Genomic DNA, 27,892 nt, shown 5'->3' with positions numbered 1-27,892 from the left:
TGCATTCACATTAATATCTTGCATGAATATTTTAGACTCTCTTCCCTAACGTGTGCTCTGGGGCTTACAGACAATGTTATCTTTCACATTACCCCAAATATGGTTATGTGCTGTTTCCATAAAAATGTCTAAAAATGTTTTGTTCCAACTTGCAGGTTTCTTCCATGATTTGTGCACTTAACCCATTTAACAAACAAAGTCAACTTCCAGAGAAGATTTAAACATTGTTAGTAAAGTAACTTTTTTTTTTTTTAAGAACAGAAAAATTCAAGGGCAAGTTGTGGTGAGGTGTGTTGGAGCAAAAGGGCCTGTCACTTTTTCATATGCCCATGGAACTCCCAAAGAATGAAGAGTGGGGTGGTGTGGGAAGCCTGTTGAGAAAGCGCCTCCACCTGGGAATTCAGGGTGAGGGGCTGGAGCTCCCCAGTGTAAGGAAGCAGGAAGGACAAAGGAGGGACAGTTTGGAGCCCGTCATTGGGGTATGAATGGCTTCTGGCCGTTCACTCTGACCTGCCCATTTATGTACGTAAACGGAACTTAAAGCCTGGGAACACACAGACTGTGGATCTTTTTGAGTGGACACAGAAACCAGGACATCTGAATGAAGCTTTTAAATTAGAGATAGAAGGAATAAAAAAATCAAAACAATGGTTCTCACTCTTGAGAGCAGATACGTGTGCAGGTGACCTAGGGAGGTTCTGTGGTGAGCAGGGAAGAGAATCTGTTGTCAGAACATTTCTTTCCACCATTAGCAAGTGTTCTGTGTTTCCTAATAGATCAGTGTGATGAGACGTCCCAAACACTGGAAATCTCTGTCATCATCTGGTAATCATAGAGCTGTTGCAGTCGTGAGACTAGACCTCCGTACGTGATGTCAAGTTAGCGACCTGCTCATAAACATTCACAAAAGGAAAATAGTAACATTTTCTGGAACATGCAGGACCTTGTTCCAAATACAAATGCTGTTTGTCAAAATTTTGGAATATTTAAATGCTACATATAAAATGTGATTTTTGTCTCTACCAAAATAAGTTTAGTTTTTCTTGGAATTTTAAGGATTGAAACATCCTGATATAATTCTTGTTTTCTATACAGTGATAAATAAAAAATCTACCGGCACTTGTGCATATAAATAATAATATTAAATATGGAAATACCAGAGTAAATTTTGAAAGAAAGGACTGTAAGTTTCCAGTTTTGTGCCAAAAGGATGAATTTATTGTTCAAATGTTAAACTTGATCTTAAATATTAAGCAATGTATCCCAATGTGAATTCATATTCTATTCTATTTATATAGTAGTGGAAATTTATAATATCAAATGCTACATTGTTACTACATAAGTAGGTGAGTCCTTGATAACTTTAAAGTATTTCTTTCCAATGTCTACTCCTAGACCCTGGGCTGCTCCTAAGACAAGAGAAACTAGGCTGATGGTCAACGCCGATCAAAGGGAAGAGGTAAGGTTTCTCATACTGATGAAAAATGTATTTTCTAACACTCTGTTTTAAATCCATTAGGGAATATTTTTTGTGTGCTTCCTATGCTCCATGATTTTTAGTTACTTAGAATTAAAATATTCATTTCAGCCAAGTGGCAAGTGTAATAAACATGTTTACATTCTTTTTTTTTTTAAGATTTCATTTATTTATTTGAGAAAGAGAGAGAATGAGAGAGAGAGCATGAAAGGGGAGAGGGCTGAGGGAGAAACAAACTCCCTGCTGAGCAGGGAGCTGGATGTGGGACTTGATCTCGGGATTCCAGGATCATGACCTGAGCTGAAGGCAGATGCTTAATCAACTGAGCCACCCAGGTGCCCCACATGTTTACATTCTTATTTTTACTCAAAGTAATGCTTTGTGTCATCCAAATAGTTCTTACTTGGGTGACCTAAAGAGGACAGTCATGGTCCCTGCCCCTGAGACTGTATCTGGGGAGATAAAACCTATTAAAAATGGCACAAGGAGAGTAACAAAATCACCAAGGAGGTGATTTTTTCTCCACAGGTATGGAGAGGAAGAAAATAAGTTATGATTGTTCCTTATTATATAAAATCAGGATGAAAATGAACGAAGGAGTTTCTTTTTTTTTATTTTTCAAATTTATTTATTTATTTGACAGAGACAGAGAGAAAGACAGTGAGAGAGGGAACACAAGCAGGAGCAGTGGGAGAGTAGGAGTGAGAAGCTGAGCAGGGAGCCCGCTGCAGGGCTCGATTCCAGGACCCCAGGGATCATGACCTGAGCTGAAGGCAGATGCTTAACCCACTGAGCCACCCAGGCAACCTGAGGCAAGGAGTTTCCTGATACACAGCAGGTTTAGCACAGTCTGCAATAGTTTGCTTTTCCAGAAAGGAGAGTACGTGTCCCGGTGTGTGGTGTGTGTCTGGTCTCCTGAGCTGGTTTTAGCTGGTGTGGCTCTTGAAGTCACCGGCTATGGTCACAGGGGTTGGGGGCGTGTTTCTTCTGGCTGGTGCGGTCCATTGTTCTTCCTTTGCTATTCTGTGCATCTCCATTCCTTCCCCGAGTGGTGTTTTGCCTGTTATTTCAAAGCTAGATGGCAGAGTTTGGAAATTAAAGACAGAAGGATCTCGGATAGAAATATAGAATATTCTGAGATGCATTTTTGTACCTGCACGTTACGGGTTAGAGATCAGCACTCAGATAACTCCTTTGCCTTGGATCATGGTGCTGGATTTTGCTGTTATTGTTGCATATTTGCACCTGGCAGAAGCAGCGGAGGGACAGCTCCATCTTGGCATAAGAAAATCTGGGTCCAACTCCTCGTTTTGTTCCTTTAAAGTGGTCTGAGCATGCCGTCAGCCCCTTGAGTTCATCTAGAAACGGTGATGATAGCGCCTATTTTGTGAGCAGAACCCAGCGTGAAAGTGCCTGGCACAAATCCGCTTAAAGACAAAAATGAAGACTATATGCTGTTTAAAGTATGTTTTGTTTTGTTGTGAGTCATTTCATCATTCTTTTTACTAAACAACCTGGTAGGTTGTGTCCTGAATTTTTTCTTGACCAGAAAATCGTTGGGGGCACAGCCAGCCACAGCATACCGCTCAGCGTGCCCTCCTGGATGAGTGGAGGAAGGCTGGCCCTTCGCACCTGGGTGCAAGGAGCACATCGCTCTCGGTCTGCTAGACAGGGTAGCATTTTTGGGGCCCCTTTGTCAGATGGTTGGAGATGGCTGAAAGTTTAATTTGCAGCCAACATTTGTCTTATGTACAGCATTCTCTCTAAGGAAGACAACATGGTCTCATGATTCCAGACTCAGAAGTTCCATTTAACACCTTTCTATCAAGATAAGTCTTACATGTTAAACTAGGAAAGATGGTTTTCTCAATTAATGTTAATAAGTGTGGAGCTTTTGGGAAAAAAAATAATCACTATCTGCCTGAAAATAAGGCTTCAGTGTCTGTGGAGAAATTGAAGAAATTACAACTATCTTTGATGCGAAAGATTTCAGGCCACCCCCTCTATTCAAAGAGGAACTGAAAGCACACTCTTTGTCCACACATACACGCATGTGTACAGAAGCAGTCCTGCTCCCGTGGGGGAGATCTGGTAGACAACTTACAGGATTTCATGCACATTTTAAGGCAAAGATGAAAATGTCATTGCCTTTGCAAAACAAAGCTGGACTGTGTAGTAAAGCTCTAGAAACTTCTATACCGGGGAGGCTCAAACAGGTTTACCTGAGCCTGGGAAGACACGTGTAAGGGGAGAGTAAGCGTCTTCAGAGACTTGGGGTTCTCATGTGGGTTTCATATTATTTCATATTCCAAAAAGCATATTTCAGATGTATTTCATGTTTTTCCTAAGTAGATTCAGAGACCAGGCTAGGGCCCAAGGGAGGGAGTTACAAAGAAGTAAATCTCGTTCAATATGAAATGGCATGTTTTTAATGACTAAAGGTGTACCTTTGCTCCAGGCTAAGTTTGGGTAACTTGGAAGTGTGTAAGCCTGAACCAGGACCACCACACACCTTTCCCCTGTCTTACCACCCTCCCCTCACCCCCACACCAGGGATTTTGGTTTTTGAGAGAAGTTTACTTAGGCAGCTGCTAATGTTCCTCCCATTTCAAAGTGTATAATCATCTGGATACAGAGAGAAAAACAACTAGAAAATAACACAGGACGTGAAAAACAAACGTACTGTATAGAAAACTATTCAGGAGACTGAGTATAGATGCTAGTTTATAAACCTGAAGCCACACTACACATGCAAGCTTGTTAATGTGTAATGAGTTTTTTTTAAAAGGTTTCATTTATTTATTTGACAGAGCAAGACAGCAAGAGAGGGAGCACAAGCAGAGGCAGTAGGAGAGGAAGAAGCAGGCTTCCCGTGGAGCAGGGAGCCCAGTGTGGGGCTCAATCCCAGGATGCTGGGATCACGACCTGAGCAGAAGGCAGACGCTTAATGACTGAGCCACCCAGGCACCGCTGTTCATGTGTAATGATTAATTAGAGTTTTTCATTTTATAGCTTTTTAGGAGATGTTAATATTATTTTATAGATGAAAAAAATCACTGCTAAATTTAAGACAGACTGATTTTGCAGGCATCTATGTGCACTATCCCAGTGCCACGGGAAAAGGCTCCAGGGAAGAGACTAAAAATTAAGTGTCCTAATTAAATAGTACAATAAGGGAAAAAAGGGTTTAAGCTTATATATTTCTTGAACGTTTATGTATTTGAGAGAGAGAACAAGTACAAGTGGGGGAGGGGTAGAGGGAGAAGGAGGGAGAGGATCTCCCTGAGCACTAGAGCATGACCCTGAGATCAAGACCTGAGCCGAAACCAAGACTCAGACGCTCAACTGACTGAGCCACCCAGACACCCTGGGGTTTAGCTCATACTAAAGCCATAAGATGTAGGCGAGGCGAACAGCAAAGATAGTAACAGTATGTATTTAATACGACCTGTCAAGTGCCGCACCTGGATTATACCAATTAATCTTCACACAAACCCTGAGAGACGGTGTACTGCTGTTTTTTAGTAAATCTGTCTTGCAGATAAAGAAATGGAAATTTAGGACAATTAACAACTCACTCGCACAGGGCACCCAGTTAACATGGCACGGACCCTGAATCCAAACCCAGCCTATCTCCAAAGCCTGTGGACCTTGCCATGCCTATCTATGGCACAGCACAAAGTCACTAGAGAACATGCAGCAGATGTACAAAGAAGCCCTTCCTTGTGACCAGGGAGCAACAGTCCACCAATTTTGTTATCAATGTGTATTAGTAAAGTGACATAAATTACATTACAAGAAAAGACAACTACAGACCAATATCTCTCATAAACATAAATGCAAAAATTCTTAACAAAATAGTAGCAAATCAAACCCTCCAAAACATAAAAAGAATTATATATGATAACCAGTTGGGATCTATCCTGGGTATCTAAGGCTGGTTCAATGTTTGAAAGTCAATTGATGTATTTCAGTATGTCAACAGACTGAAAAAGAAAAATCACATGATCCTATCGGTAGATGCAGAAGAAACAATTGACAAAATCCAACACTCATTCATGATTTAAAAAAAAAAAACAAAAACCTCTAAGTAAAGTAGAAATAGAGGGGAATTTCCTCAACTTGATAAATATCTACAAAAACATACAGTTAAGTTCATACTTAATGGTGAGAAATTCAAGGCTTTCTCACTAGGATCAAGTACAAGGCAAGTGTCCCTTCCCATCATTACTTTTCAGCATTGTACTGGAAGTCCTTATTCACGCAATTAGATAAGAAAAGGAAATAAAAAGTATCCAGATTGACAAGAAAGACAAAAAACTATCTTTGTTCACAGATGACATGATTATCTATGCAGAAAATTGAAAGAATGGGCAAAAAAAAAAAAAACCACCTGGAACTAATCCGTAATTATAGTATAGTTGCAGGATATAAGGCTAATATACAAAAGTCAGTTGTTTTACCATAGGCCAGTAATGAACAAGTAAAATTTGAAATTAAAAACACAATACCTTTACATTAGCATCCCTGCACCGGCCACCCAGAAAAAAAAAAAAAAAGAAATAAATACTCAGGTATTAGAGTTAGGTATAAGTCTAACAAAATATGGACAAGTTCTATATGAGGAAAACTACCAAGTTCTGACAAACAAAGTCAAAAGAACTAAATAAATGGAGAAAGACACCATATTCCTGGATAGGAAGACCCAGTAGTGTCAAGATATCAGTTCTTCCAATTGGTCTGTAGATTTAGGTCAATCCCAAGCAAAATACCAGCAAGTATTTTATCAATAACAACAAGCTATTTCGGAAGTTCATATAGAAAGCAAGAGACCCAGAATACTTAATACAATATTGAAGGAGAAGAACTTGGAAGACCGACACTACCCTACATCAGTACTTAACTCTAAAGCTACGGTACTGAAGACTGTGAGGTAGTGGAGAAGAGCAGACAAACAGAAGCATGGAGGAGAGTAGAGAGCCCAGACACAGATCCACATGAATTTGTTGTCTGGAGCAGAAGCAATACAATGGAGCAAACAGAGCCTTTGCTACAAGTGGAGTTAGAACAGCTGGAGATTTGCATGGAAAAAAAAAAAGAATCTAGACACAGACTGTACACCGTCATGAAAGTTAACTCGATGCATTCTATACCTAAATCTAAATGCAAAACTGTAAAACTCCTAGAAGAGAACAGGGGAGTAAACCTATATGTTCTGGTATTGGTGATGACATTTTAGATACAACACCAGAGGCGTTGTCCACAAAAGAACTAATTGATAAGTTGGTCTTTACAAAATTAAGAACTTCTACACTATGGGGTGCCCAGGTGTCTCTGTTGGTTAAGCATCTGACTCTTGATTTTGGCTCAGGTCATGATCTCAAGATCGTGGGATGGAGCCTTGCATTGGGCTCTGTGCTGCCCATGGAGCCTCCCTGAGATTCTCTCTCTCAGTCTCCCCCTCTGCCCCTCCCCACTTGTGTTCTCTCTCCCTTAAAACAAACAAACAAACAGAACAAAACAAAAAAAGCTTCTACTCTGAAAGACAATGCCGAGAGAATTTAGAAGACGATCCATAAGATGGGAAGAATATATTTGCAAAAGACACACCTGATAATGGACTATAATCTAAAACGTACACAGATCTCATAAGACAAGAATATAAGAAAACAATCCAATTTAAAAATGGACCAAAGATTGTAAGAGACCCCCTCACCAAAGAGATACACAGATATAAACTAGGAGAAGGTGCTCTGTATCATATGACATTAGGGAAATGCAAAATCAAGCAATGAGATACCACAACACACTGATTAGAGTGGCCAAAATCTGAACACTGACAACAGTAAATGTCGACAAGGATGTAGAGCAAGAGGAAATCTCATTCCCTGCTGACGGGAAAGCAAAATGGTGCAGCCACTGTGCAAGACAGTTTGGCCGTTTTTTACAAAATTATGCATGCTCTCGTCGTACGATCCAGCAATCACACTTTTCATTAGTTACCCAAAGGAGTTGAAAACTTATGTCTACAAAAGCCTGCACACAGATGTTTATAGAAACTTCATTCATAATTGCCTAAACTTGGAAGCGACCAAGATGTCTTTCCGTAGGTGATGGTCCCTTCAGGCAATGGAACACGATTCCGTGCTAGAAAGAAATGCACTATCAAGCCACGGAAGACATAGAGGAGCCTTAAATGTGTATTATTAAGTGAAAGAAGTTAGTCTGTGAAGACCACGTACTGTGTGATTCCAACTATAAGACATTCTGGAAAAGGCAAAACTATGGAGACAGTGAAAAGTTCAGTAGTTGATGGGGGGTGTGCAGGGAACAATGGGCTGAGGAGAGAGGAGTTCTAGGGCAGTGAAAATATTCTGTTTGATACGATGACGTTGAATATATGTCATTCAATCCCCAGAATGTCCAACCCCGAGAATGTCCACCATCAAGGGTGCCAAGGCAAACTATCGATTTTGAGTCAAAGTACGCTCATCCTTAGTAACAAACGTAGCTCTTTGGTGAGTGTTGTTGATTATGAGGAAGCCTCTGGGATGTCTCTGTACCTCCCTCTCAATTTTGTTGTGAACCTAAAACTGCTCTAAAAACAAAGTCTTCATTAAATACAAAACAAAACGACAAACCATAGAACACACAATTATATGTATGTTGAAAATAAAATGACTACTTTCTAAACTTTCCAATTAAAAAAGATGATATAGTGTGACTCTGAAGTTTGCCAGTCCCTTCCTAATCATTGCTTTTTGCTAGATGGAAGTATTTTCACAGAAACCTTTCTGCAGAAGGACCCTTCAGGTGAATTCGGAGCTCGGTGGGTGCAGCTCGCACCTAGCTGTGAGAAAGCCTCCAGGCCTTTTATCTGGCCCTTGGGTCTCTGTTGGCCACGGAGCTCCTGTTTGGTTTGCTCGCATTAAGGCAAACACATCTTTGACTCAACATCGTTACTCAGTGGCTGGCCAAGGAGGAGAGTGTTCACAGAAAGGTGAGAAAAAAATAAAACTGAAATGAGGCAAGACCGTTTTTAACAGGAGAAGGAGAAGTGCCACTTGAAATTACATCCAAAATGAATTTGAGGTGATTGCTCCAACAGTTTGTCAACAGAGAAGACAGACAAGTTTAGACAAGCCATGCTTTAGAGGAATGACAGTGGAGAAAATTAAAGAAAAGTGGGAGAAAGGGGGGAACGTATCTGTGGATTCCAGTGTGCCCAGATTTACAGTTTTGGCTGGGCAGCTTCACATTTTCTTTCTAAAACCATGTGGCACAGAGTTGGGGTTTTTATCGGCAATGTGATCCAAGAGGGTGCGTGACCATGGTCGCCGGTGTGAGGGGCTGCATGAAATTTAAGTACCCGGCCTTAATTACTTGAACTTCAAAAATCCTGGAAAGAATGCCTTCAAAATACTGAAACCAGGTCATGTGGTTGGGGGCAGCTCAGGCTCGTGTGGCCATAGGACCCCTCTGAGCCACCACTAGCCACCTGCCAGAGCTCAGACAATGGAGCTTTGAGCAGAGTGGGCTCGGGGTTTGGCTTGCCACAGAGCACAAATGTCTTGCGGTGGGAGCTGCCCCCTTTGAAGCCCGGTGTCGGGTTGCTGGTTGAATTACGTCGGGAGTTCACTTTCCACTGATCACCAAACACTCTATTTTATTATCACGGTTTGACTTTTGTATTTTACCAAATAGTTCCGCACAGACCTTGCCTTTCAGAGACGGAGCAGCTGGGCTTTCCATGGCTTGGAAGCCACTCGGAAGCTCTAGGACGAGCCTGGTTAAGTCCTGTTGCTGCAAATCAGCCTCTCTGTCCAGCCCCTTCACCTCTGGATGCGGCACCAGGGACCAGGGCGTGGCACTCGAGTGGTGAGGGGATGGTACACGGCACAAGCGTGGGAGTATTAGCAAATGCGGACATTCTGGGCCTGTGCTGGACAGATTCTGCCCCGTTATCAGACACCAGACACCCAATCCCTTACCACACGCTGGGTCAGCCAGAGCGGTCCTGACCAGCCCAGCACCTACTGGGAACTTCTTAGAAATGCAAATTCTCCGCGCGAAACTCTGGGGTGGGCCCAGCTGTAACAAGGCCCCTGGGATTCTGATGCAGCTGGAGTGTGAGAACCAGACCCTCCGCAGGAGCCCCAACTTGGGGTTTTGTGGTCTGGATTAATTGTTTGGCTCTTGGGTCGGCTACAGAAGGACTGCCCCACTCTAAGTAATGACCCCAGGGCTTGCGTCTGAAGGCAGGTGTTGTCTACCTTGCGCAGGGGACCGGAGGGTGGGGTTAGCGATGGGGACCCCACCCGTGCCTTGCTGCAGCACCCTGACAAGCCACCAGGCTGCCTGGGCTCTGAGCTCTTTCTTCCCTGGCGGGGGTGGATTTGCCCTGGCTGGGCGCTGGGTGACCAGTGGCACACATCTGTGAGAAATTCATTTGTGATTAAGCTGCTCTGCTCTGCTCTGAGGCTAGCTAGGACTTTGTTAGCCCCGAGCCTAAGCCCCTGGGATCCAGGGGTGAACCTGCTAAGGGGCATCTCCTACTGGCCCGGCCTGGGGAAGATGGGGAGGAGACTTATCTTCGTGGTGTGAACAAGCATTTGTGTGAATCGCCTGTTTAGCACTTCCTAGAATTTGGGTCCCAGGCCCACTGAACACAGGGCAGGGACCAGCCCTGGTTCCTGGAGGAGCAAACCGGCATGCTTGGTAGGCTTCCTTCTGCGTCTTTGATCCCATGTGAGCAAGACCAGCCGGGGCGTGCAGAGCCCCTGCGCCACAGAGGAATCCCAGCGAGCTTTCAGAGCACGTGGCTGTCTTCAGAGCTTGCTTCGCCGTGCAGGTGACTGAGACCGTGGACCCATCTCTTCACCCTCCGCAGCACGAGATTTAGAACTGGTGCCCGTCAGGCTCCAGACCCACGTCACTGCAGGTGAGCGGGGGAATTCGGCGGAGGGCAAGGAAGGGGAGGCGAGGAGAGCCAAACGCGGGAAACGAGGAGCATCTGTGACCCCTCGTAGAGAATGTTAGAGAGAGATTTCCTAAAAGGGAGGTTGTGGAGGCCCCTCGGCCAGCTCAGGGCCCTGGCATGGCCATGGCATGCAGGAGAATGGACAAACTACCGGTTTTCAAAGTTCCAGATCGGAACCTCAGTGTTCCGCCTCAGAATAAAGACCGTCTCAGAAGCAACGTGTTCGTGGGCATAAAGCAGGTGCCAGGTAAGAGTCACGGACTGAGTGAAGGACTCCAGGAAAACCAAAGGAGTCACGGAGCTGGATCCCCCGTGAGGCAGACGGAGCCCCAGCTCGAGTCCTTGGAAATGAGTGTTGTGGTTCTGGGCCCAGAGCTCGGGCGGGAGCCGCCAGGAAGGGGTCCGGAGCGGCAGCGATGTGCTGCGGGGAGGAGTCCATCACCTGCGCACCTGCGTAGACATCTGTAACCTGGCTGTCTGGGCGGGCAAAGGCCGTTCTCCCTGGGGGAGTGTCCAGGGAGACATGAATGTGAACTTGGAGTCCCTGGGATGCTACCCTCACGAATTCTCCCTAATGACTGCTTTCCCATTCAGCGTTGTGTCCCCTTTGTGAGCAAATAAACAGAACCTGCTTCCTGGGAATGAGAAAGGCCGGATCTACTGATCAGCTTTCAGAAGGAAACCACCACTGGAGTTCGCCTCCCAGAACTGCTTGAGGACTCTGGAAGAGTCTTTGGTCCTGAGTCTTTTGGTCCCAGCAGCTGCCTTGTGGTCTCCACACCTGTACATGAAGTTCTAGAAAATTCCTAACCCTTTGTGCATCCTTGGGGGACGGGTGACTCCCCATAGCTCTGTTCACTCCCAGTGCTGGCACACATCTGAGTGCGGGAGCCTCTCCTGGGTCTTGGGACCTGCCTTGTCCTCTCAGACGGTGAACCTGATGATGGAGATCTTGGACAGTGTGTGTGCTGCTGCTTTGGGGAAGAGTGAGCTGCCAGGTATGAAGTCGACTTTGGCCTTGACTTGTCTCTTTTGTCTCAGCTCCCACACGATGTCAAGAGTTGTGCAGGCCTTTCCTTCAGAACATATCCAGGGGAAGCCACAGATGAGTTCTGCCTGTATCAGAACTCTGTGTAGATGGAGACATACTCCAGGGTCCGGGGACTCCAGAGCCTGGTATGATTACCCACGTCCAAGCCGGGTTCACCTCTTGTCCAAATCATCGCCCTTAGCTTCCAACACACCCATGGAGTCTAGTGTTAACACAAGGGCCAGACTAGTCCTGTGTAGGGTTTTAGACATTTGTTGCTATGTAGCAAGTGCCCTGAGTTTAGTAGCTTCAAACGACATTATATTTTGTAAGGATCGGTTGGGGCTCAGGTGGAAGATTCTTTTGTTGGTCTCCCCAAGGCTTAACCATGTGGCTGCATTCAGCTGTGAGCTGGACTGACTCCAGTCCCTCCAAGATGGCTGTAGACCTCTTCTTTCTTTCTTTCTTTCTTTCTTTCTCTCTCTCTCTCTCTCTCTCCCTCTTGCTCTCTGTCTCTTTTTACCTCCATTTCTGTCTCTATCTCTGTTTCTGTGTCTGTCTGTCTCTGTTGCTCTCTCTGTCTCTCTCTGGTTTTCTCTCTCTCTCTGGCAGGGCTGCTGTTTACTGAGTGGTGACTGTCTTCTAAGAAGAAGGAAGCAGAAACAGACCATCCTCTTAGGACCTGCGTTGGAAGTCCCAGAATTTCGCTCTGTCACATTCTGTGAGTCAGAGCAAGTCACAGCGCTGCCCAGGTGCAAGGGGAGGGGACACCCATCTCAAGTCCTCCCGGGAGCAGACACAAAGATGAACAAAGACAGAAGAGTTGGGCTGCCAGAGATGCAGCCCGCTCCTGTGAATGTCCTTGAAAGACTCCATGTGCTGTAGGAGCCAATGAGACCCATTTGTTTATGTGTTTGTCTGTCTGTCCGCCTCCCTTCACTGGACTGATTTTCTCGTGGACGGGCATAGCTTTTCTTTTGTTCCCGATTATCCTCCATGCCCAGAGCAGTGCCCATGAGTAGGAAGAGCTCAACGAACATTTGTTGAGTGAGTAGAGGAGAAATACATAAGCACATTCAGATAAAGTCATATGTGTGTCTTCAGCTAACTGCCTGTGTTTAGAAGCATGTGGGCAGGTAAGAGAGTTTCACGGCATGGTCAGTCATGGAGAATGTGAGAGAGAAAGTACTGCCCTGGATCTGACTTGAGCTTTTATGTTTAGAGCAAACATGCTGTCTGAAGAAGACTGCGTGGGCTCCCCCCGTGTGGCCAGCCACTCCCAGTGAGGGGCGCACTGTGGTAGTCCTGTGCTTGCTGACGGACGGTACCAGGGGAGCCCAGGCTGGGCCTGTTCATTCCCAGGATCTACCAGAGAAGTTCCTTCACTCCCAACGAACTAGTCCTCAACCTGTCAATCTGTCATCTCCCCTGGTACCATGTTAACCTGTGAATTCCTATCAAGTGAGTCTTCTGGTTGGTAAACAAAGACACACCAATTTGAAGATTAAAAATATATTGGAATAATATGGCAACAACATATTTTTAGCTTTGATGGATGTCCAGTGCTGATTTTTTCCCTTTAATTGCCCTTATTTGGGGGGAGGGGTGTAACCCACCTGACATGAAGGCCTGACATGAAGTTAGTCTGTTCACAGAGCAGCACAGACGCCGCTGCCATTCCAGAAGCTTAGTCCCTGGCACTTTGTTCAACAACAGAACCCTCAAGTCTGGGAGGGGACCCTTAGTTGTCATACCACTGGAGAGATATCTGCTCATGTTTTCAGTAAGATGAAAGAAAAAACATGTCACAGTGACATTGCATCCAGGGTCGTAGTGAGGAGGGATTCACGTGTCTAAATGTCAAGGGTACATAGGAACGTGGGAATGCTCTTTTGGAAGACCATCACCTGGCCATTGTTCCCTCTCTCTCTCGGCACCGAAGCCGTCACAGTTTAGCTGCAAACTACCAGCCCACACTCCGTTTTAGTAGACGCTCATTGTTGAAATCTTCATGTTACTTAAACCTAAATGGAAGCGATATTTGTTATTGGTTTATGGGGAATAATAAAACTTCTCAAACTTCAAAAATGAAAAGATAAAACAATCAACGTTATATCAACTACAGACTCATTTGACGTTGCACACTTTTAATGAACCTGAAATTACAAAAAATATGAGCTCAGATTTTCCAATTATAAGTTATTTTTCTTGACAGCCTGTCAGCCCACTCTTATTTTGGCCAGAACCTGCACTGAAAGCATATTTAGATCTCTTGAGGAGCAATAAGTAATACAGCCTTGGATCCTTAGTGCTATGTTTTACAAATCTCGTCAATCACTAATATTGACATAAAAAGACATTTTCAAGAACCAAAAATAATTTTCCTCTAAAAATGTTACAAAATTATATACATTTTTGGTGCCTTATGTGCAGGCCTTGTTATATGTGTGAATCTAGACTGATAGAAGGACTGTATTTATTCGAGCGGGCAAAGTTATTGGAATTACCAAATGTATATGTAAAAGTATGTTTTCACTCCAGAAACATCAAAATACGTAACATCTCCAAATAAGAGGTGTTTTGTTTTTGCGAAATGTTTTGTACGATGAGGACTCTGTCCACTGGAGCTGCTGCCCACGGGGCTTGACCACTGGATGTTCTTTACAGGTTAGGGGTTCTGCCTTGGAATCAGCTGCTCATCCACTCCAAGCCCGGGAGGAATCTCAGCGGCCCCTTCCCAAGGTGAGCAACTCTTCCGTGTGGCCTTGAAATCTGAAGGTTATTTACCAACTTGATAATTGAACCTGGACTCAATGTGGTGGAAAATGTGATTCCTTCTGCAGACATCAGCTGTAGAATATGTGTGTGTGTGTGTGTGTGTGTGTGTGTGTGTGCATGTGTGGGTGCGTGTATCTGTGTGTGTGCATGACTGTGTGTGTGTGGGCATGCGTGTGTGTGCTGAGATTGTGTACGTGAAAGTCTCTTCTCTGTGCAGATGAAACTGGGAGTGTATTATCACTGTCCTTCCCGTGAGTGTATTGTCCTATACCTGAGGGTGTCCGTCTCTGAAGTTCTAGTGCTTACTTCTAAACTTGATCAAATATCATCATCCATCCATCCCCCCACCCGTGTATTCATCTACTGAAACCCCTTAGAGAACACACCAAGAGATTCTGTGAGGGAGAAAGACAGGAACCAACTCCTCAGGTGACTCCTGCTTTGATAAATGTTTCAGCATTTATTGTTCTGCAACTTGATTTGGGCTTTAGAAGTAGTGGTAGAGTGATTTTTCATTGTGATAATGTAGGTGAAATTTAACTTTTTTTTCCTTAAAAATAATTCCAGTATTGGAGCTCTTGGGTGGCTCAGTTGGTGAAGCATCAGACTCTTGATTTTGGTTCAGGTCATGATCTCAGTCAGGGTCATGAGATCGAGCCCCGTGTCAGGCTCCACACGTATCTTTCTTCACACTGAATGTGGAGCCTGCTTGGGATTCTCTCTCTCCCTCTCCCTCTGTCCCTTCCCAACCCCCCCCACCCCCCCCCCCCCCCCCCCAAAAAAAATCTTTTTTTCCCTAAAAAAAAAAAAAAAAAAAAAAAAAAAAAAGATTCCAGTGTAAGAAAGTATCTAAAGGGATGAGAAGCAACAGCTAATGAGAAAACGTCAATGAAACACATGTTGTCCCCTCATCTTCTCCCCGATTGACTATGAGCAACTCAGTGTTTCCCTGTCCCTTCGCTTTCCTAAAGGCGCACTCCCACCTGCACTTACACTCACCCCACACCATCTGCACTGGACAGGGAGGCCCTGATATAGAGTTATGTTTGCAAAGGTGTTCCTAAAATGGGAAAAAAAAAAAAAAAAAACCCACAGTGCTCTTTCTGGAGCGCCTATAATGGGACCTTTGAAGACATCTTTGTGGGTCCACGATCCCTAAGGGTTTGAACCACCCCTGGAAGCAAACAGTGTGACTGGGGTGGCCCTTTTTCTCCATTTTTCTTCATTCTGAGCATCAGCCACAAACAGTTCCTCCCCTTTCACGTTGTAAAACAAAACGGAAAGACCGTGACTGCCTTTTACCAGACAGAGGTGATGTTTCACGAGAAAGGCATCTCCCAAGGAGGGGTCTGCACATGGTCCACAAGGTCCCTTCCAGGACGCAGTGTGGACGCTGAAAGAGAGTTTCCTGGAGCCAAGGGGCTGGTTCCCGGGTGCTCAGACCATAAACATCCTTCAAGGCACTTAAAAAATCTGCATTTTGTGGGTGTTGGCAAAGCCACTCTCGCTTCCTCCCCCCGCCATCTGTTCTTTGTGTCTGAGCCCTCCCTTTGAACATTTGCCTTGGCGTGTAAATACTGCAATTTACTTCACTTCAGGCTTCAAGTTGATGCCATTTTGACAAATGCACTTGTGGTGGGTCCGTTCCCTAAGAAGCCTTCATGTTTGTTAACCAGACTCAGCTTTTCTTGGTGAAAGCCGTGGGGCAGGTTTTAGGGAGCATAGGGGCACCACTGGGACCTGGCTGTCTGTCCCATCGATGTGATGGTGAGGACAGAGGCCACCTTTCCCCGCCCCCTTCATGACCCACTCCAGACCGTGGCACTTTAGAGCCCACATGCAAAGTCCTGCAGGCCCACTCGGGATGCAAGTCCTCACATCCAGTGTTCCTCTGTCATCTCAGGGCTGTCTGGGCACAGGACCCAGACGGGGTGTCCCGGGCCCCCACTGTCGTTTACAGGCACATGAAACTCCCATGTGAGGAAACACTTTGTCTCAGGGACTGTTCTTAAGAGAGCCACCTCCCCAAGGTGGGCTTGTGTGCGCCCAGCGGGCATGGCTGCTTCCCGGGACCTGGGGTCTCACTGTGGGCACAAGGACGGGCTCCCTCTTTTACCAATTTTCTAGAAGAGGCTTCCTCATGTGTCAGGAGGACTCCAGAGGAGTTTGTAACGTTTGGGACTTGTTAAATCCCTTCATGAGGTGTGGAAGCAGCCAGAATTTGTGAATGGACTTCTCAACAGTGAGGTCGATGTACTGATGGCGCTGGGCTGTCTTGAAAAGCCATGTCCTCGCCCTGCGGGTTTGATGACATTCCGTGGACTCTGTCTGGGGTCTCAGCTGCCTGTTTCCAGGCTCCCAGCTTTCTCCCCATTAGCTGTCTGCTCCTTGCTCTTTCTGCCCTGGCCACCCTGGTATCCTGTGCCCCATAAGCCTTCCACCCCAGGGCCTTTGTATGTACAGTTCCCTCTTCCAGAAATGCCCTTCCCGCAGTGAACCCCACTACCACCCACCTCCACTTCCTTCCTTACTCAGAAGGCTCACCCTGAGAAATCTGTCCGACCTTTCTGCACTGCCTCCTTGCCCTGCCCTGTGTTTAATTCCCTTTGCCAGCTTTGGTTTTCTTCCTTAGCCCTCGCCACCTTCTACTATTTTACGTAGTAAAATACTATGTAATTTATTCTCTTATTTAGTGTGTCTCTCTCCTCTTCCCCAGAGTGTCTTTCTCACTCTGTCTTGTGTTTTCTGTATATCCCCAGTGTCTAAAAAAATGCCTGGCATTCAATAAATACTTGATGAATTAATGAAAAGAGTAGCAGATTTTCTAAGAAATGTTGCTTTCCTTGGCAACACTTTCCACTGGATTCCGTCAGGTGCAGCTCCTGAACACCAAGCGCAGGGGAGATGCAGGCTGTGTAAGCGGCACATGCGGTCAGCCTGGGTTGGCGGCCTTCTGCAACCTGGGTGTCCGCTGCTGGGAGCCGTGGACCCTCCGATCCCTCCAACCCCCGCCTCCCACGCATCAGCTCCTGCCCCCCTGGGCCTCTGCTGCCCAGCACCCCCTCCGCCCCCGTTCAGCCTTTGCCCTGCCCTTTCTCTTCCCTTGTTCTTTCCGGCCTCCGCGCGCCCTCCCTGCGGAGAGCTGGGGATGCCCCTTCTTCTCCGGGATTCCGCGCACACCCGTGCACACCGCGGTCCTGGAGGAGGCCGTGGGTTCCTAGCGGCAGGGCCGCCCCTGCTTCAGCATCCCCCGGGGCTGGGCCTCGAGCAGCGCTGGTGCCTCCTGGTGGGCTCGGCCTGGCCACGGGAACGCCGGCCGGGAGCCCCGGCTCCGGTACCAGCCCTCTCGTGTGGCAGGCTGGCCTGGCGTGGCTCTCCACGTTCCCTGCACGGTGTCCCGCCTCGGTGTCTCGCCGGCGCCTTCTGTGCGCAGCCGTGTCACCTGCCCGGGGTCCACCATTCCGCAGGCGCAGAGCAGCTTTCGGACGGGCCCCATGCGTCACGTGGATTATTTGGTTAGAAATGGGGGACCTGAAGCCATGACCGCGGGGTCCCTCCAGGGGAAGGGTCCACTCCAAGACTTAGAAGACCTCCGTCCGTGGCGGCAGCCCCTCCTTTCAGGCACCCGCCTGCTTCCTGAGCTGGGAACAGCGAGCCGCACCCTGCGCTGGGGCCAGTCCGTGTGTTCTTGAGTTTGCACCGTCAAGAGGACACTCAGTGCGGCGCCAGTCTGTTTGGGATCATGCTTAACGCTCACAGACAATCGCTGAGTTCCCTTCCCTTTGTTTAAAAACAAAAAAATTGGTCAAAAGTTCCATTTCAGGAAATCTCTTCTTTCTTTGCCATGAACAACATGCTCATGACCTCAGAGAGACGATTAAACTCTGCTGACTGTGCTTTGGTGAAGAGACGCTGTATTACACCCGTTAGAGGAATGAAGGGTACGTCCAAGGAAGAAAACATAAGTGGTTCTGATGACGTCTCACAGCGGGTGGCCTCTACCTTTAAAATATTCCATTTTCCTTGGAAAATACAATTCTGATTGGGCTTTGCACACTCAGTTTGGAGAGTGTTTGCACTCATCTTGTTTTCTTATTCACTCTGTGTATAAAACTGGGTGTTTTCAGGCCAGAACAAGATCTCTGTCTGTATCTGTCAAGGGGGTGGCCCCGTCATTCGGAGGAGCACAATTAACACGCAGGTACAAGGAAGAATGAAGGAAAGAATGGGTGCGTGAAGTCCTCGCCCGCCGTGCTGGGCTATGAGAATGACCCGTGATAACATGTGCGGGGGTATCTCCGGGTCGTGAAGTTGTCCTGAGAACTGATGACCTTGGGTAGACCTTGGGTAGAGCTCCCCAGAGAGGTGATCAGCTCACCAGGCAGCCCCCCATTGGGAATGGTCAAATATAGGTTCTACCCAATCAGAATGCACACAGAGAGGCAGGAAAGCTTATTTACTACCCACATATAGCATAGTCTCAATTATGGCTCAGAGCCTCTACTTTTTTATCTTTATTGGAAAATGTTTTAGACTGTAACAGGCAATATTATTGAGTTACTCTGAATCACCTAGACCTGGGCTTTGATCCTGGTTTTTAGTTGCCTGTCAGTGACCTTGCTTAAGTCCCTTATGTTTACTGTATGTCGGCTTTCATTTTTTTAAGTTTTTATTTTAATTCCAGTTAACACGAAATGTTATATTAGCATCGGATGTACAATAAAGTCATTCAATGCTTCCATACAGCCCCCGTGCTCATCACAACAAATGTTCTCCTTAATCCCCGTCCGTTATTCCCTCATACCCCCTCAACCCCCTGTGTAACAATCACTGTGTTCTCTGTAGTTAAGAGTTGTTTCTTGGTTTCTCTCTCTCTCTTTTTGTTTTTTGCTTTGCTTATTTGTTTTGTTTTTTAAATTCCACATATGGGTGAAATCATATGGTATTTGTCTTTCTCTGACTTATTTTGCTTAGCATAATACTCTCCATCCACGGTATACCCATGTTGTAAGGGAAAGCTTTCGTTCTTTTTTATGGCTGAGTAATATTCTAGTGTGTGTGTGTGTGTGTGTGTGTGTGTGTGTATGTGTGTGTATGATGCATGTAATACACACACACACACACACACACACCATATCTTCATCCATTCATCAGTTGATGGACACTTGGACTGTTTCCATAATGTAGCTATTGTAAATAATGCTGCTATAAACATTGGGGTCCATGTATTCCTTTGAATCAGGAGTATAATTGCTGGGTTGTAGGGTGGTTCTATTTTTAACTTTTTAAGGAACCTCCATACTACCACCTTCCTCTCCTCCTCCTCCTCCCCCTCCTCTTCCTCCTCTTCTTTAAGATTTTACTCATTTATTTGACAGAGATAGCGCAAGCAAGGGGAGCAGCAGGCTGAGGGAGAGGGAGAAGCAGGCTCCCCACTGTGCAGGGAGCCCGATTTGGGGTTTGATCCTGGGATCCTAGGATCCTGGGATCATGACCAGAGCCAAAGACAGACGTCCAATGACTGAAGCACCCAGGACCCCCTCCACACTGTTTTCCAGAGTGACTGCACCATCTTACATTCCGACCAACGTGTAAGAGGGTTCCCCTTTCTCTACATCCTCGCCAACACCTGTGGTTTCCTGTGTTGTTGATTTTAGTCATTCTGACAGGTGTAAGGCACATGTGTCAGCTTTCTTATCTTTTTTTTTTTTTTTAAGAGTGCCGGTTGTTTTTTTAATTTTTATTATTTTTTAAAGATTTTATTTATTTATTTGACAGAGATCACAAGTAGGCAGAGAGGCAGCAGAGAGAGAGGGGGAAAGCAGGCTCCCCGCGGAGCAGAGAGCCCGATGCGGGGCTCAATCCCAGGACCCTGAGATCATGACCCGAGCAGAAGGCAGAGGCTTAACCCACTGAGCCACCCAGGCGCCCCCAGCTTTCTTATCTTTAAAAATGGGTGCAATAATTCTAATCTGATAGGGTTACTGAAGAATTTAATGAAATAAATTATACAAAGCTTCTCCCACAAATTTACCACTCATTAAATGTGCTTTCTTCTTTCTCTTATTTTTCCAGGTGAGTTGAATTTAAAAAATAATAGCTAATGTAAATTAAAATTTTTGATAGAAATATGATGTAAAGAATTGAAAATGATGGAAAAGGAACTTATACTGTACTGCATCTCTGCTTATAATTTGGTTCTTATTTAGAATAAGTTTGATCATTCAGATAATGTCAAGCTAGACTCTCTTAATTGTTTTATAAATTGTGGGGGGCGCCTCTGTGGCTCAGTGGGTTGAGTCTTGGACTCTGGGTTTCCGTTGAGGTTGTGAACTCATGGGTGGTGGGATCCAGTCTCCCCTCGGGCTCGGTGCTCAGCAGGGAGTCTGCTTGAAGATTCTCTCCCTCTGCCCCTCTCTCCACGTGTACTCTCGCTCGGACTCTCTCTCTAAAATAAATAAACAAATATTTTTAAAAAATAAATTTAAGAAATAGTTTCATATCGGATCAATCCAATGCACAGTTTTATTCTTTTATATGAGTAGGGGTGGGAAGGTTTGCTTGCTAGCCAGCAGACTGAGGCTGTAAAGATGTATAGGAAACAGGATTGCACATTTCCATGTTTTCTGTGCCAGGCTTTCCTCCCCATGAGCGGTGTGAGACCCCCGTTGCACTGGTGGGACGCTCCTCCCCAGGAGGGGTGTGTGGTCAGCACTGCACCGGCCGGGTGCTCCGCCGGAGAGGAGCTGGCTGCTTGATGGTCAGAGGCAGACCGCATCATTCTCAGGAGAGTGGCTTTGTTTAAAAAGCAAAGTTACATTCATGCTTATCATCAATATGTCTTTTCTCCAAAATTCTTGGAACTTTGTAGTCTGTCTACCTCTTTTGTCTCAAATGTACTCCAATAATCTTTCCTAAATAATTGTGTCTATTTTGTAACAGATCTTCCAAACACTTTGCAGCTTGGCAGAATCCACTGGGCCACAAAGATGTGTGTTACTTACTACGTTCTATGCAAAACGATTGAAAACCAGACTTCAGGGCAATGTTTAGCTGCAGCTGACAGAAGGACTTGCCATTATGCAGACTGAGAAATAAGTTCTTGTTGTCCTTAGACTAGAGTGAGGGTTGGGCGTCATACGTGCTGTTGCGTAGTTGAAGCGGGTAGCGTGTTCGTGATCAGACCCCGCTTGTCCTGCAGGTAGGCTGTGGTCTGTAAGCCAGTGCCTGGCCCTGTTGGGTCCAGCTGGCTGGGAAGTGTGACTGCAGCTCTGGCTAGTACAAATGGCATTAATTACCTCAAATGGGCATACGCCAAATGGAGTCATTGGTTTTAGGAACTAACCATATCCTCCACTTAGATCAAGGATCAGACTTTTATTTTGGCTGGTTCCAGAAGAGCAGGTTTTGTTACATTTATATAAAGCAACCCTGTAGTCAATAAAATGAAGACAGTCCAAAATAAATTTCCTACTTACCTGATTCGCTTTCTTTTTAGACACTGTCCATATGAATAGATAAATCCAGGCAGATTTGTTTTGTCTTAATTTTTCAAAATGTATAAATTTCCTTTCACGACCAAATATACTTAAAACCAATATAAAATACATAATGTAAAACTTTGAAAAATTCCAACTTCAGACTGTGAGTAGCTTACCATACCCACGTGGGAAGGGCAGCATGAAGAATTATCAACAGAAGCGGAAATGGCTTCCTTGTTCTTCTTAAGTCATGTAGTGGGTAGCACCGGCTTAACTGGGTGATTAAACAGTCTTGTCTTCAGTTACGCCTGAAAAGTAGTTTTGTCCCCAGGTGAACCAATCTTTGTGGTTTAATTACAAATAGAAACCGTGGTTCTTACACGTGCTGATTATTATACACACACATACACGTACTTTAACCACATACAGTGTCTGAGTTAGAAGAGGTAGCAGAATGGAGTGGCCAAAAGACCTTTCAGAAATCAGCGACATTTGAATACTGTTAAAATGTTTAGTGTACCGATTGCTTTATTAAGAAAGGTGTTGCACAATCCATGTGAAAGCAGGAGTTCAGAAGGCTTTTAACTTCTATAGAGAGCCCTTGGACACCGCAAACCCCTAAACCTCTAAGAGCAGGAAGGGGATAGCATGGGGGTAGGCACGGCTTGTTTCTAGCTGTTCGTAGATGTCAGCAAACATTTTCTGGAAAGGACTAGACGCCCGTCATTTTGCGGGTCACATTTGATTTGGTCACTGTGACATAGCCCTTCCTTCCTTCCTTCCTTGTTAGTAACCATTTAGAAATGTGAAAACCGCATACTGGGCCCACAAGCTAGAGGTCACCGACCTCTGATCCATGATGTTGACTTGGTCATTCCTTCCTGGACTTGAGTGTCTTCATGATCCTGAAGCTTCTGTTGACGCCCTGTGCCTTACCGTGTTTAATCTTTATGCACCAAGACCCCCAGCCCAGTGCCTGACCTATGGTAGGTTCTCAGAAAATGTTTGCCACTTAATACCTCATTTTACTCTAATTTAATTTACATTTTCCTCACTTAATTCCCTCATTTTCCTCTAATCCTATAGCACTGAAAGGGCAGCTTTGTTTCTGAGTGATGGTTGTTTTACCATCAGCCTGAACAGTGCTGTTTCGGGGCCACCCCTCCCCCACCCTTCTCTCTAGACGTTAGTGGGGAGCCCAACAGATGCAACTTATCCAAGCTGCTCCCTCGAAGAGCAGTATTATGCATAACGCAAACCCAGTATTACAGAGTAAATGTAATTTAAGGGTGCAAGATAAATTCTTACTGAGTTTTAAAACATGTTTAGTCCAGTTTGTGTGTGTGTCGGGGATCCCCGATTTCAATGATGACAGCATTGTATCTCAACCATGCTTCAGTAAAAAAAATAGAATGTCCTTGAGGGCAAACCCGGAACTTTTAATTTTTCTTTCATGCTTCTTTTCCCGTCGTCCCTACCTACCCCTGCCCCCACCACGCTGCGGATCACAGGGTGGGGCTTAATGGTACCTCAGCCCCGCACTTTGCTTCCCAAACATCCCTAAGATGGATCTTTCCTGTTCCCTGTTCTTTCCTCTTGCAAACGCCACATCCGTTTTTCCATTTTTTTAAAGAAATGTGTGCATTTTTCGATCTGCCCAACAAAAACAATATAAGCAATTTTAGATTATTTTAAATCAATTTTCTGGCTTTTTACACCTTCTGTTTCAAAATATGGGGTTAAGGGGTGTCCGGCTGGCTCAGTTGGGAGAACATGCGACTCTTGATCTCAGAGTTGTGAGTTCAAGCCCCACGTTGGGTGTAGAGATTACCTAAAAATAGAATCTTAAAAAACAAACTCGAAACCCCACAAAAATATGGGATTAAAACTATAAGGCATAATGAGCCAGTGATTTGCAAAATTGTATTACAATTGACTAACGGATGATAGTCTAAATTATTTTCTTTTATCACTAAAAGAAAAAAGGACAAAATGTATTCCATTCTTCCTATTATGTACCAATAGAAATCTGACATCTTTGATAAGGTGTACGATGTTTATTTGTTTATTTATCTCTCCCAGTTTGAGGAGGAAACAGAACGTGGGCTTGCAGATTTTAAAGCACTTTGCTATAGTACTTGATGTAGTTTGATGTCTTTTGAACTTGGGTTATCAGATATTGGATCTGATTTGGCTTCTCTCTGCTTCCCTCCTTCGGTGGTCTGAGTTTCGGTGGATTCGTACAGGGGACACAAGTCTCTGTGGGGCTTCCCCACGCCCCAGCACATGTAGCAACAGTAATTTTGGGAATAGTTTTAGGGGCTGGAAGCCACCGCTGGTCCTGGAAGGGAGAGCCGACCCAGCACAGCCTCCCGATCAGCGAGAGACAACATCTCACATCTCGCTCCAGCCCCTTCCTCCAGCAGCTCAGCATGGGGTGTCAGAGAAATCATTAAGGGGGCATCCTGGCCTCTCCCTCCCACACCTGCGGGTCCTGGTTCCCTGCTGTAATTTTATGGGCCGTGAGGAGGCAGGTTTGACGCCATGGAGCACAGTCTCTGCCAACAGCTGCAGACGAGTCAGCTCCCCAGACAGTAAAATGTAAAGCGGGGGGAGGGAGAGAGAAGCTTTGAAGTTTACAAAAAAGCATGACTTTGACCACTTCCTTTTTCCTTTTTAAATTGGTGTCCCAGGTATGTTGAGAGGAACCATCAGCTAACTTTACAAGGAAAGACCCACTTCCTCCCAACACTTAAGGGCTGCGCGATTCCCAGCATTTGAATACCGGCCGTGCTCAGTGGCCTTCTTCATTGGGGGGCGGGGACATCTGCTCTGAGCAGATGAGAAGCAGTGTTTTAGCCAAAGGAGTGAACGCGTACAGTGTCCTGGAAATACGCACTCACACACAGAGAGCTTCTGGATTCAAGTTGAAGGTTAAAGGTGCGAGCAGCCCCCAGTCACCTTTCCCGTGTGTTTACCTGCCTTGGGCCTTCTTGCTTTTGTCCTGAAAAGAAGAGATGTGAAGCTGAGCCCTTATGTTCTCCCCCGAGTTTTCATCTCTAATTAATGCCTTTCCTTTCCACTTTGTTTTCAGTAATTTTCTTTTTGCTTAAAAACATAACTCTGGGAGAAATGTCCTGGAGGGACATTGTGCTTCAGTGTGCACGTGTGTTCTCGTGTGCACACGTGTATGCGTCTGTGCACGTGTGTTCTCCTGTGCACGCCTGCATGCGTGCACGTGTGTGCTCGTGTGCACATCTGTGTGCATGTGTGTACTTGTGTGTATACACGTGCTTGTGTGCGTGCGTGCGCTCAGCTACCAGCGCACACGTGTGCACATGTGTGCATGATGCACACATACGGGTTCAGCAGCATTGATCTTCTGGAGAAGGATGTGGGGTTTGAGTCTGCAGCTTGAAGATGTGCGTGAGAGAATGCGTGAGAGAAGTCTGGAAGTCTTTTTAAAATTATTATAAAGATTTTATTTGTTTATTTGAGAGAGAGAGAGAGGAGAGGGGCAGAGGGAGAGAGAGAGCGTCTGAAGCAGACTCCACACCTGGCGGGAAGCCTGGTGCAGGGCTCAATGTCATGACTGCGAGATCCTGAGCTGAGCGGAAATCAAGAGTCAGACACTTAACTGACGGTGCCACCCAGCGCCCCAAAAGTCTTTTCAAATCACACGGCACACCTCATGTTATGATTTCCAGATTAATTCTGGTCTTTGTTTAATGAAACGTGGGCAAAATGGGTCCGATTTAGACTCTTTGATGCTACGTTCTAAAGTAAGAATTAAGGTCATCACAGACAGCTGTTTGGAGACCAGCAGAAAATTTAGAACAAAGAATCTTATAATTCACTCACTTTTTCTTCAAAAGTGTTCAAAAGAACATGAATCCTTGCACCCTGTCGTGTAGGGTAGAATTAACGTGGGGATGAATCTATTTGGGCTGTATGATACCATTGTTGATGTACGTGGTCTTTGCCTACTTAGTTGTAAGACGTCGAACCAGTCATTTACCTCCTGGGATTCAGGCTCCTTATCTAGAGAAACAAGGCAATCAATCCAGATCTCTTCTGTCTAATACAGTAGCCACTAGTCGTGTCTGTTTAAATTTAATATAGTTAAGTAACACTAAAATTCAGTCCTCTGGTTGTACCAGCCACATTTCAAGTGCTCTGTTTCCTTTCTTCTCTTTGTTTTTTTAAGATTTTATTTATTTATTTGATAGAGAACAGCACGCACAAGCGAAGGGAGCATCAGGCAGAGGGAGAGCGAGAAGCAGGCGCCCGCTGAGCAGAGAACCCTGTGTGGGGCTCCATCCCAGGACCCTGAGATCATGACCTGGGCTGAAAGCAGAGGCTTAACCAACTGAGCCACCGAAGTGTCCCGTCAAGTGCTCAGTTTGTGCGCGTGGCTCGTGGCTAGTGCATTGCACAGAGAGGAGAGGGCAGACCCCCAGCACAGATTGGCAGTAAGTTCTGTAACACACCTGAAATGTTATACCAGAGAAACAGAACCTGGGGATCTCCAGGCTTCTGTGCTCCAACCATAGCTTACTTACTATTGGAAGTTTATTGAGTCATCATTTTATTTTGTTGTTGTTGTTTTCTTTTTTAAGAAAGAGAGAGGAGGGGAAGAGGGAGAGGGAGGGAGAGAATCTTAAGCAGACTCCACATCCAGTACGGAGCCAGCCCAACGTGGAGCTTGATCTCATGACCCTGAGATCATGACCTGAACCCAAATCATTTTCTACCAATATTGTAAATAAAAGTGGTTAGTTTTGCATCTTTTATTACTAGTGAGCTAGAACACACCTTCCCTATTTCATTGCTATGTGTCTCACACATCACTTTCATGAGTAGCCATGTCTGTGTGTGGGGGGGGGATGTGCGTGAGTGTGTGCATTGATAGTCCAATTTCTTTTTGATTTGTACGATCTCATCATTGGGATATTAACCCTGTGCCTGTCACGGAGTTGCAAAAAGTTACACGTTTGTCATTCACCCTTCAATGACTTGCATTATTTTTTTCATTTATGGAATCAACCGATAGTTTTAATTCTGAGGTCATTGAAATGTTTCAGTCTTTTCCTTTATGCTGTTTATCTTCCCAAAGGAAATATTATATAAATATTGGTCTGTATTGTGGTTCTTTACTTTGGTCGCACATTGGAGCCCTCTGAGGAGCTGGAGAACAAGAGGGTGCTGGGGCCTTTCCAGCTACCAGGGAGTTCCGCCCGCAGCCGAACTTGGAAACCTCCTGTTCAAGCTGCGCATCACTTCCATGATTTCATTCTCCACCCTTATCTGGTGATGAGGCTGGGATCTGACATTATATTTCCAGAACATTCAGCCGTCTGTCTTAAAGCTGTTTGTTAGAGCATTCATTCTCTATCGCGGCCTACCTTTTCAAAGCTAGTTGGGTCTTTTTCTGTATTTTGATTCTGTCCAACTGCTTCCTGGGACAGCACGTTACAGCATCACGTAGGATGAGTCCCTCTTGTTACTTTCCTACATGTGAGACTCACGTTACGATAGCGCTCAGACAGTGAGCTTGAGGGATGCCTGGGTGGTTTCGTCCGTTAAGCGTCTGCCTTCTGCTCAGGCCACGATCGCAGGGTCCTGGGATTGAGTGCCAAGTCGGGTTCCCTGCTCAGCGGGGAATTTGCTTCTCCCTCTTCCTCTGTGCTCTCTCTCTCACTCTTGGTCCCTCTCAAGGAAATAAATAAAATCTTTAAAAAATAATAAAAACAAAAAAAAATAAGTGTGGTTGATTAAGTAGAGGGAACCTAGAGATTCATGGCCCAAATAATAACATTTGATCGAGCCATCTGGATTGGTTGGAGGTCAGTTAACATTAAAACCGGGGGTTTGTTCTTGAATTACTTAATGTAGATATGTTGAAAGGAAATACACAGTTACGTATGGATGCCAGGGCTTTGCGGTCTAGGGCAAGGTTTGTCCTTGGAGGTTGGTTCTGCTGACCGGTTTGGTGCGGTTTTGCTTGTGTCCTCCACAACGAGATGCAGTGTCGGCCTGGACTTCCCGGTGAGGGATGATGTCAGCACCCGGCGGCCACCCCTGGTGTGAGGCCATTCAAACCCGGCGTTTCTCTCACCGTCACCAACTGGCTGGTAGTTTCTTTG

At 45.5% G+C, this 27,892-nt stretch overlaps 1 protein-coding gene across 1 annotated transcript in view; it reads left to right on the top strand.

Annotated features, from left to right (window-relative positions):
* Positions 1-1,381: 1,381 nt before the first annotated feature.
* LOC116854972 overlaps positions 1,382-27,892 on the top strand; it is a 50,765-nt gene continuing 24,254 nt past the window's right edge. Inside the window, exons 1-2 of the mRNA XM_032837245.1 lie at positions 1,382-1,459; positions 14,155-14,229. Of these exons, the coding sequence (XP_032693136.1) occupies positions 1,382-1,459; positions 14,155-14,229 (153 nt within the window). The remainder of the gene's footprint in view (positions 1,460-14,154; positions 14,230-27,892) is intronic.

Source organism: Lontra canadensis, unplaced genomic scaffold, assembly GCF_010015895.1.
Source record: "Lontra canadensis isolate GAN:19392208 unplaced genomic scaffold, GSC_riverotter_1.0 scaffold97, whole genome shotgun sequence".
NCBI lineage: Eukaryota > Metazoa > Chordata > Mammalia > Carnivora > Mustelidae > Lontra > Lontra canadensis.
The sequence above is the reverse complement of the archived record's forward strand: the minus strand, read 5'-3'. Positions and strand labels throughout refer to the sequence as shown.